This window comes from Cottoperca gobio, chromosome 14, assembly GCF_900634415.1.
Source record: "Cottoperca gobio chromosome 14, fCotGob3.1, whole genome shotgun sequence".
In the NCBI taxonomy this organism is placed as follows: Eukaryota; Metazoa; Chordata; class Actinopteri; order Perciformes; family Bovichtidae; genus Cottoperca; species Cottoperca gobio.
In genome coordinates this window covers 20,145,634-20,157,011 of record NC_041368.1, presented here as the reverse complement: position 1 = coordinate 20,157,011, position 11,378 = coordinate 20,145,634, and the positions used below count along the sequence as shown (strand labels likewise).

Below are 11,378 nucleotides of genomic sequence, written 5' to 3'. Positions count from 1 at the left end.
TGTACCCTGGTTAACAAGTGAAGGAGCAGTCTGTAAACACTGCTCGGGGACACCTTCTGAAACATGATTATTGGCTTTCTTTACACGTCCCTACAAATGAGTGAATGACATATTGTTGATGCTCTTCCTGAACTATTGTTGTGGAGATGGAACTTGTACATAACGTTTGATGCACGTAAGAGGAGCATGACGGGATAATAAAGACACACAAAAGTGTTAAAGTACTTATTTTCCTCCAGTATGTCTGGCAATTTAAAATGTGATTATGTGTCAGTTCATTTGATTTGCCTGAATTTGAAGATTTTTAGGTTTGTGTACACTGAATTGATCCGACTACGCCTCAGTGTCTTTGAAAGGAGACATCATCTGACTCATAAGTTTTCTTTCATTAAAGCTTACATCATTACAATTGATACTTTCTCAACAAGCTCTGTTGCGTCACAGCAGCTTATTATCCAAGTTTATACAAGCCCTTGATAACACTGTCACTCATGATGCACTGGTGATGATACCTGATGTTGAGATCCAGTTGGTTTGTCATCAGTGCCACTGTTTTTTTGCGCACTGACTGGAATGGGTTGGTGTCTGGCTAAAATTGACTCAGACCTTCAGACAGAGCTCCACATGCCTGCAGTTGTCTGAAAGGCATATTCCCAGGAATGTCTATGAGATCATTCCCTCTGCAGTAGAAAAATCGTACTCAAACTCAATGACTCACTCCGCAAGTGGCTGGGGAAATGAAAGAATCAAAAGCGGGGCAGAGAGGATACTAGGATATCCACTGATAAATGGGATAGGTCTTTTCTCTCAGTGTCCAAATACAGCACAACATATTCATTGTTGACGATGATACTCAGGTCTTAAGACCCTGAACTGTAAGTTATTGAATGGTCTTAGTTTTAAGCGCATGTCCAGATTGTTTTACAAGCCTATGTTTTCATTTACTTTCAGTCACGCTAGCTGCGTGGTTCTATGGATGTCAAAGTTGGTCTGTCGGTCTGCTGGTTTTTTTGGTGAAATTGTCTCGACAACTGTTGGACTGCCATGAAATCTGGCACAGATGTTCATGTTCTCCTAGGGATGAATTGTAACAACTTCGGTGATTCCGACTTTACATTTAGCAGCATCATCGGATTTGTCCAATACTTTGATTTATGACCTGCAAAACGAATGACATTCCCGTCAGCCTTTAGCTGCACTTTGTGATTAGCGAAATGTTGCTATGCTAACACTCTGGTGAACATGGTAAACCTTATACCTGTTAAACATCAATGTTAGCATAAGGATAGAGAGCATGTTAGCAGTACCAACATTACAGTAGCATTTAGCTCCAAGCAGCGCTGGGCTCAGTCCAGATATACACAGGTATTGTTGTAGCCAGGGTTTTTCCATTCTTTATTATCAGTCCACATAAGTACTGTTTTAAAAAAAACAACTAGATAGTAGGCTACTGTTAGCACGGTTATTGGGCCACATTCGCCATTCATACTTATGCTTATGTGATGCCCCACAAAAGGAGATAACGGTGCACACTCTGACGTTAAAAGCCAAAAACCTTGATCCTCCTGTGCCCACATCAGCACTGAAAACAAAACAAGAGTGGCCAGAGTTTTACAAAAGCTCCTTTTTCAATTACCTAAAAATGCTGTTTGTTTATATGTCACCTCTGTGTGAATATAACTGTTTCTCTTGTATTGTAATATAAGTTATTGATTAACTTATTAATCACAGAAGTTAGTGATAAATAAACCGTACCTGTGTGTTCACTGACCTTGCAAGAGGATGAGAAGGGAAATAACTAGGGAACACAGAAATACATACACCACCCATCTACTCAGCTGATAATACAATATATCTTGAATATAGTTCCCCACAATTTATACCTGCAGTGTTGAACAACAAGCTGCTTTTTGTGACTCACAGTTGACATGTCACAGCACACTCTGCAGGCTCGGTCCCCCCCACCCACCTCCTCGTGCTCCGTCCCCTCCCACTCTGCAGACCGGGTGAAGGCGGGCAGGACAGGCCGTCATCTCGCGTCAGAGGCGGCTTCGTTATTTAAACTTGATTCAAGAAGAGAGGAGGAAAGTTTTCACAGACGGGACAGCGTTGCCTAGCAGCTAGGTGGAGGACTCGTGCTACTTCACGTTGCCTTTTTGTTACCCGCGCGCTATATCGAGGAACCGCGGATATTTCCCCTCTCCGCCTGTCATCTGTCCGTTTCCCCCCTTCTCGCAGTCTATATTGCAAAAAACATGAGCCAGACCGTGACACTAAAGGGACCCTCTCCTTGGGGTTTTCGACTGGTGGGTGGACGTGATTTCAGCACACCGTTAACCATCTCCAGGGTATGTAGACACTTTGCTGTCTGTGTGTTGCTTCGGTGTGTGTCCATTCATTGAGACGTGCGCAAAGCTTTGCAGGACTGTTTCTATATTAGAAAGCGTGGTGATCCTCCCGATTACAATCATTTAGATTTATACTGACAGTAAACAATAAAAAAAAAACATGTATGGGAAGTTCGAGTAACCGAGTCAACCTAGAATACTTTACCCAATTAATTAATCTTGAATAAGAAGTCGCCCTGGTCTATTATCACTATAGCAGTATGAACAGGAGCTTTACTCTAAAAGCTGACAGACGGTGCCGTCTAATTCCTGGCAGCTAAAGTTGCCAGTACAATTTAGTGAGGCATTGCAATTGGCAGACCATAAATTATAAGCTTTCACTATCCGCCTCAATAGAAGCGAGGAAAAAACACAATATGGTAGTTAAAAAAAAAAAAGGGTGTTTCAAAATGTGAATACAACTATCAATATCAAATAAATGAAATACAAAGTTAGTGTGGAAATAATTCCATTTTAAAGTTATTTTTCCAAATATCTGACCTCAGTTTTTAGTCAGAGAGGCTATTTTTAAACGGATGCTGGACATGGCAATATGGTCATGATTACTGTAATATTATATGTGTTATTTAATTAATACTTGTTCATTTTACCAGTGGAAGTAGTAGCGAGTAGTAAAAATAGTCTTCATGAACTTTCCTTATCCTCAGAATATGGGTCAAGGAGAGAGTATGCTGGCAGAGGATCTGGCAGTAGCCAATAGTTCATCCCGGCCAGGGTAAACACAGCCAGGACCTGCTGCAGGGCTTGCAGAAGGAGAAAGGGGGGCAGGGGGTGCTGACATTTGTTTTTCATCAGAGCTTATTGGTGCTGCTGAGGGATTCCAGGTGTTGTGCTCAGCTGTACCACCAGCCCCAAACAGACCCTTTAACTACAGGGCCCTCGCACTTCAAACTAGACGTGTCATTTTTAGATTTACGGCGGGCGATTAACGTCTTTGAGAGAAGTAGACAATCCCTGAAGGTCACCTAAAGTGCTCTCTGTGTTTAAACCTACCACTGCATCCTTTGAAACAGTTTGTGATGCAATGGTGAGGCATACTTTGACTCACAGTGTGTGCAAGGCTTCTGGTTTCAACAACAGAGAGTCACTTGCTTGCTTAGTTGGCACCTTTGCTTCTCCAAATCACTGAATTTTGCAACTTGAGAAATTTCTGTGGCTAGATCACTGACTTCATGCTTGATCTTTATGTTTGAGTTTGTCTCTATGTGCACAGAGTAGAGTTTCCAACAGAGACCATTCCCAAGCCCAGAATAATTAGGAAAAAATGAAACCTCTACACTGCAGGCTATTGCAGCTCTCTTGTGTTTCATGCTGAATTTAAAGTCAAAATGTTGCTTGCTTCGAGGCATCTCAGATTTTCTTGGGTGCATACCTTACAAACTTCTTACGTTTGTACAGCAGGCGAGTTCCCTTTTTAAATAGTGATTTAACAATTTCTGAATTTTGCTATGTCTGCGCATACTTGTCAATGTGGAGACCATGGCATGCAGAAGGAAGTCTTCGCATTGTGTATTTTAGCGATGATGGCATCGGTAAAAATAATTACAGGTTACATTTTACAGACAGTTGCGTACAAAGAATGGCAATAAAAACCAACGCTGACTTGGAATTGATGCTTGCGAGGTTAAATGGGAGTTTCGACTAATTCCTAAATGTTGGCTTGAATTAGAGAAGGAAACAGCTGGTGAAATGCAAGCATAGTTAACAAAATATGTAATGTCACTGGCATTAATACACACAGTGTTTTGGCAGTGAGACCCAGCATTACACTACCTCCTGAAGACTTCTCTTTCAACCAGACATTACTGAGCAGTTTAGTGTCCAATTGAAGTCACATGCTCGGAGAAATCAGCTGACAACACAAAATGTGTTTTATTGGCCAAACTTGATAATTGTTTTGTCCTGGTGTCTAATATGCTGGTTTACAGCAGTCAATAAATCACAATAAAATTCAGGGAGAAGTGAAAAATGGGAAATGGTGGGAAAGGAATCCTCTCGCCTCACCATGGGAGCTGGTCTGAGTTTGAGGCCCGGTGTGATTCATTGCGGCTGATACACTGGAGTATCTCCTGAACTTGCTATTCATCACATGCTCGCTGCATTCTTGCTGTACAGTGCATGCCCAAGACGGCAATTACAACGTGTTGAATGGTGACACAGAAAGAGATACATGGATGGAGAGAGAATGTGTTTGAGAGGAGGATAGTTTATGTATCCGAAATGCCTCTTCGGGGGTCATTTAAGTATCATGTAAAAGCTACTTAAAGCCACCACTCTCTGAAGGTTGTAACATAGTCTGTTGTGCTCTGTATAACTAGAGAAGGTAAGGTTTAACACCAGACCTAAATGCTAGACCTCGTCTTCGCGTTTGAGTTTGAGACGTAACCCTTCCAATCAAACCTCTACTTTGCATGATTGACAGATCTCCTCCCTTCTTTGTCCATGTCGTTATATAAAAGTGAATGAAACACCTGCACTTGGCGACGGTGAAAGTTGTAAATACCAGAAAACAAGTTTTGATGGCAGCAGCTGCGTTTCCCCTAAAGGTGATAATGTTCCAGGATAAGCCCATTAGTCCCCTGCCAGCCCGTTAAGACTCCAGCCAGTTAATGACGTGTCTACTTGACTCTGAAAACATTTGCTGTGTGTGTGTGTGTGTGTGCAGTGGTAGGTGGTTAAAAGGTGTTATGTGCATGCGAGAGAGAGAACAAGTGGCAGAGAAACACAAACATAACAAAAACAATGATGTAACTGCTGAAGTATTTAGAGAGGACACGTTGGATATGGCAGCTGTGGTGTGAGCCCTTTTGGGAATCTGTGTCCAACTGATGTCTAGGCAGAAGGTGACGCAGGACGCTTGTCCGTCTTCTGGAGGGGAATTCACAACTGCGTGTCGGGTAAATAATGACCCGAGCGGTGCACAGAATCACTGTTTTATACTGTGTGGTCTGTCCGGTCTGTCCATGCATGATGGGAAATGGTCTGCGCAGCTTTCAGACAACTACTGTTCTCGCATGTAGAGGGTTATTTTGCACGGGAAACTTTCTTGACACGTTTGTAAATATTTGATTTATCATTTAATTCATGAAATATCAACTTAAGGGCAAAATGTCCATCCCAAATACCCAAGGTGAAATCTTCAAAGTGCTGGTTTTGGGCAACTTACAGTCCAAACTCAAAGTTTATGATCCTATAAAGCAGAGAAAAGCAACAACTCCTCACATCTATAAATTATTTATGATTTCTTCAAATAGATTTTTTTCCTCGATTATTTAGTTTATTATCACACAAGACAAAGAAAAGAAGCAAATCCCCACAATTTAGTAATAAAGTAATAAAGTAATCAGCTTTATATTATTTTACTGCTTTTATATATCTTTTTGTTTTCCATCTGAACGGGATCAAAGTCTACCCTCAGACAAACTGATACATTATCAGAGTAGAATAAACTGGGCTCCATCTTAATCTTTTCTTTAAGAAATGAAGGCAAGCGATTTTAGAGAAAGTCACAGTCATGTCGAATCAATAAAATCCTTGTCATCTCAATTTGATAGAGTTAAGAGAAAAACCCGATATCGTTCGGTGTTTGTTAAGCTGATTTCACAAGGGCATTGGAATGGCAGCGCATGAATTAAAAGAAAGAATGAACTTTTTTTATCTCCGACTGCATCAGCAGTTTATACGTCCAATGAACTCGGTGTCCTCTGTACCCTCTCATCTCTCTGTGTACGTCCGCCTAACTCCGCCGCATACCAGAGCCAGGACATGTGACCTAAAGCCACATGGGTTGTTTCTCTTGACGCTGCTGGTTATAATAGTCGGCTTAAGGCTTCACTCCGGCTGCTCTTTTTCTCCAGCCTAGAATTATAGATGCTACGAGCTGCATCTCCACAACACACTGAGCAAAAGATAACAGATGGCGCTCTCCAAGAACTTCCTGTTGTCAGTGACGCCGTCCTGAAGCCGACTGTGCGGGAGAACAATGCGAAGCCTTGAGTCGTTGCTGAACTTGTCCTGCTCGTATTGTTATCTGAAGTGTGTAACTGAGTCTCTGTGATTGATGCTAACATGGAAATGTGTTTTACAGATACACTTAAATATTAAGACCATGTGGAAAACAGCAAGTGTTTTTATTACATTAAGTGCGGCGCCCTGCAGTTCCACGATATTTTCTCTCTCTGTAGGAAGCGAGTTTTGAATTATGTGCTTTTCCTTGCGAGCTTTCATGCCGTCTTCGCCAACTTGCACATCCACAGACGCGTGTTTGTTTCGATGTATTCGCTGCGAGGACTGCCAAGTATCTTAAACATGATACGCTCTCATGGTCATGCCAAACATATTGAAGCATGAAATGATGAGAAAGACGTACAAGAAGCTCCTCCGGGAAAGCAGATCCCACGTGCAAGAGACGCACTTTTTTATTGCCGTGTAATATCATGCTCATTCTAGACATGTGCACATGCATTACAGTGAACCTAGCATTTGCTTGTGTTCTCATTAAACCCCACATATTTAATCATCAGCTGATCTTGGCAGGTTCAGCCTCATTGTTTCAGTCAGAACCTCACACCCCAGGCTATGTAATGGCTTTCCAGAGCGTCACCAAGGTCATATCCATGGTTATGGTTATCGCAGGTCCAACAAGCAAACAAAGGCTTTTGACACGATGCCAGCGATTATTCTCAGTGTTGCTGAGACGTGCGACTCGGCGCTCCCGCCCAGCAGAAAGCTTCTCTCTGGGATTTACATGCATGAGGAAAACATTTGGAAGTGACCGTTTGTCTTGCATAAAAACGTGTTAGTCTGCAGCTTTGTGACTTATTGAGTTTCTACTAACCCAAAGAGAGTTATTGAACTAATTTAAAGGTGTCTATGCAGACCAGAAACTAGGGAGTATTCACCTTCCTGATTTGTACGGCTTCGCTATCAGACACAAACAACGATGACATGACTGAATACTTTGCCCTGAGGCGGCGGCTTCAATGCAGCGTCATCACATCCAGTACTCCTACATACACTCACACAGACATTCACAGGCATTCGTTCTTTCTTTGCTTGTCTCTCTTTCATGCTCAAACAAACAGAAAAAACACGAGCGCCCGCAGTGAAACCGCACTCACAGCTTACATTCATCAGGCCTCAGCGCGCCACATGATGACTCTGTGTGACATGAGGCTGTCATTTGCTAACCGCTCTATCTGTTAGCAATTAACTTTGTCACTATATATGGAGCGGACCCTTATGGAAACAGTGTGACTGTTTTGGATTGCCCAACAACCAGTGAAGTTCCTTTCTGCACCATCACCATCAAATCCACCGTGGTCACATCTAATGCGGCCTTATCACAATTGAGTAAATTGAGCGATTTAATTGTCAGCAGCAAGATTGATTTATATTATTGAACAACAAAGTTGCTCTTTGCTGTTTTTTTTTAGGAAATGCCATGAATATCTGCTGCATTTTAAAAAGTGGTTTTGGATTCATACCATATGATCTTACATTAAGTAGTAAAGTTGGATCATTTCTTCCCTTCCACACCCACCGTGGCCTAGAAAGCACTTCACATTCATTCACAACAGCTTTAGTTCCCTCCTCCTGCCTTACCTCTATAACTCTTCATTATCCCAGACGACTGTCGGCTCTAATTTTTGAGTTGTATTCTCATTTTGTCCAACAACATGAAGCCAGTAGAAGTGGATCGCTCAGATTGTGTTACCACCGGTGGTTTCATGTGAGTAAGAAGACTAAAATAAAACGTTAAGGATTTATAAAAAATAAATAAATAATAAGTTTGTATGGTCTTCAAAGCCACTTACCCATGCCATGAAGTAAAAACCTACTTTAAAGCTCTGTCGAGTTAAGCTATTACATCACTCTACATCCGCCGTGTAAATATAGCAGATTATGATTATGTGAACCACGTAACTCTACCTCCTTACATTTCCTTGCAGACAGGAATGTTTTGTCCTCCAGTGACGACCTCAGTCATGCCATTGTAGCACTTGGCATACCAGTGTGTGTGTGTGTGTGTGTGTGTGTGTGTGTGTGCGTGTGTGTGTGCGTGTTTGTGTGTGTGAGTGAGATTTATGCACTATTCATGGTCTGACCCTGGGGTGATATTACTCAGTGTGTTTGTGTGTGTGTGTGTGTGTGTGTGTGTGTGTGTGTGTTGGGGGGGGGCATGAACTTCGGTCCACTATGACACAGACCAGACACACACACACACACACATTTAAAATGCATTCTCACAAGTGAGGGTAAACTATAACCTGCAGTTATTGACCGTCAACAATGGCAATTCCTGCAGTACACGAGTGAAGTGAGTTTACTTGCCCCGTGATTTACACACATTTCCCACAAGCCCCTGACCTCTCAGTTTACCGGAACTGAGTCAGGGACATTTGGGCGGTCAGAGGCTTTAAATTTAGGAATTCCACATCTGAGCCACACGACTCAGCTATTAGTGCTTGATGGAGCGTGAACTTGTGAGCCTTTGCTCTTAAAAGGCTCTTCCCAGTTAGCGAGGCTGCGTGTCTTGCACAAACAGATCCTCTTTCTCTATATGAGTTCTGTTGATCATTCCAGACACTCATATCTTAATGTTTCCAGGATTATTAATGTCTGTGAGAGAAGTAAGTGTTATTTCAACCCAAGGTTTCACCGTTCCAGAAACGATACATCTTAACTGCGCAGCTGTCAAGGTAATGGGCTTTACAAGATGTTTTCGGGTCAAAGACGGGACAAAGATTAATCACTGACACTTGAAATGTTAGAGATTCATTAACAGGAACATCATCCTCAATCGTCTGTCCCCTGTGTATTTATGGATACAGGTCATTTTTAGCCTTTTTGCTGGAAAATGAAACAATAAATGTAAAATAATCTGTTGTTGTGGAAAATGAATCTGCAAATGTGATAATCAAAATATTTTTTTAAAGCAAAGTGTGTGTGTGTGTGTGTGTGTGTGTGTGTGTGTGTGTGTGTGTGTGTGTGTGTGTGTGTGTGTGTGTGTGTGTGTGTGTGTGTGTGTGTGTGTGTGTGTGTGTGTGTGTGTGTGTGGTGTGTGTGTGTGTGTGTGTGTGTGTGTGTGTGTGTGTGTGTGTGTGTGTGTGTGTGTGTGTGTGTGTGTGTGTGTGTGTGTGTGACTTAGTGTTTCTATGAAGGTAAAACATTACCATACCCACCTTCCCTGTTCCTCCCTGTGGGGCTCAAATGTCCACAGACTGGTGTGTGTGTGTGTGTGTGTGTGTGTGTGTGTTTCTGGAATGAGAAATCACAGAAAGGAACCTGCTCACTGTCCAGCGGCTCAAAGATAATCTTCTAAATTAAAGCGATGTAGATATATGTTTTACAAGATCAAAACGGTCCAAGTTACAAATCATGAAAAGCTCCAAGAACATATTGAGCAGATGTTTGCAAATTAATCCAACATTACCGTTGTTAAGCTTCAAGGTTCATACATGCAAACTCTGTTCAAAGTAGCTCCTGCACTTGAAATTATCCACCAAGGGTTTAGTCTGAAGCAATTGCTGAGTGATCATAACATTTCACATTGTTGTTTTTTTTTTTTACTGAATTTCAAAAGACCAGGCGTGTGAAAATGTTTCAGTTCTTTCCGAATATTTCACCACCTCCAAACTCTTGAGTGGCCTCTCACTTCTAAGTGTCGCTGCTTGCTTTTGAAAATATAAACCTAAAGTGCTGCCCAAGGCAATATTTCATAAATCAAAATGCTTTTGTTGAATTTAGCCTCAGTGTTGACACTCCCATGCTAATACTCTTTTTCTTTCTTTCTTTTTGTCTTTCCTTACTGACAGTTTGACACCACTTATAACGGCTCTTTCTTTTCTTTTCTTGGGTGTGCTTGGATCGCTCTGTGTGTCTGTGTGTGTGTGTGTGTGTGGTGTGTGTTCTTCAGATAACACCAGGCAGCAAGGCAGCCCAAGGGGACCTGTGTCCAGGCGACACCATCTTGGCTATCAATGGCGACAGCACAGAGCTCATGACACACATGGAGGCTCAGAACAGGATCAAAACCTGCACTCAGCAGCTCACACTCAACATCAGCAGGTATGGAAACACGAGACTGTCCTGACCAGAGAGCATCGGTCATCTGATCAAACCCTTAGAACGATCTACAGTATGTTTAGATTGTCCTGACAGCAACCTCTTGTGCTCATGCTAGCATGATGTGGATGGAGCACCAGCATCATATTTGGTTGATTTGAATTATGATCAAGATCTTTCTTCAATTGCCTTAAAAAGGAATTCCACTGATTTGTGCACATCAAAGTCTGTCTACTGTTCTTGGGGAGTACTACTGTGTTTGTGAAAAAAGTAGTATAAAGCCTTTTGTTGCTTTTGAACGAGTTTGAGTTTGATAAATCTGATAAATGACCTCAAGAGACGTCATTTGAGTCACTGTCTGTTGGGGCCGAGGACTAAAAGTCAGAAACAAAAATAAATCTGGGTTTCGGATTTGGAAATAGGTGAGATTAACAGACATGTAGCCCGCTCTTTATTTCTGCTTGAGGCTATCGGCTCAAGGCTAAACTAGCCGCTGCTAGCATAACACCCCCAAACTATCTGTTGAATTGCATTGTGGGTAATGTAGGTTTTAACTAGGAAAAAGAATGTGGAGTAAAAATCAATTGTTGTAATAATCATATGGGACGTTTTGGAAGGCACTGACCAACAAACCTGTACACACACACACACACACACACACACACACGCACACGCACAGAAACGGAAACGGAAAAAGCCCAAATGCACATGTACTATATTTGTTTATAAAAATCTTAATAACCATCGTTTTTACGAGCTATAGCTACCCTGCATGATTGACTACGTCATTAGAATGTAGTTTACTTTATGTTTACTTGCGTCTTCAGATTATGTGTCAAACTGTATATTCAGCCAATTTTCCACAGAGTATGACTGATGGGAATCATGACGTTCAGAATAATT

General features: G+C 41.8%; 1 protein-coding gene across 1 annotated transcript in view; it reads left to right on the top strand.

The window, feature by feature from the left end:
• Positions 1-2,032: 2,032 nt before the first annotated feature.
• The window catches only part of pdlim4 (PDZ and LIM domain 4), a 41,082-nt gene continuing 31,736 nt past the window's right edge, over positions 2,033-11,378 (top strand). Inside the window, 2 exon segments of the mRNA XM_029448744.1 lie at positions 2,033-2,348; positions 10,327-10,478. Of these exon segments, the coding sequence (XP_029304604.1) occupies positions 2,256-2,348; positions 10,327-10,478 (245 nt within the window). The 5' untranslated portion in view covers positions 2,033-2,255.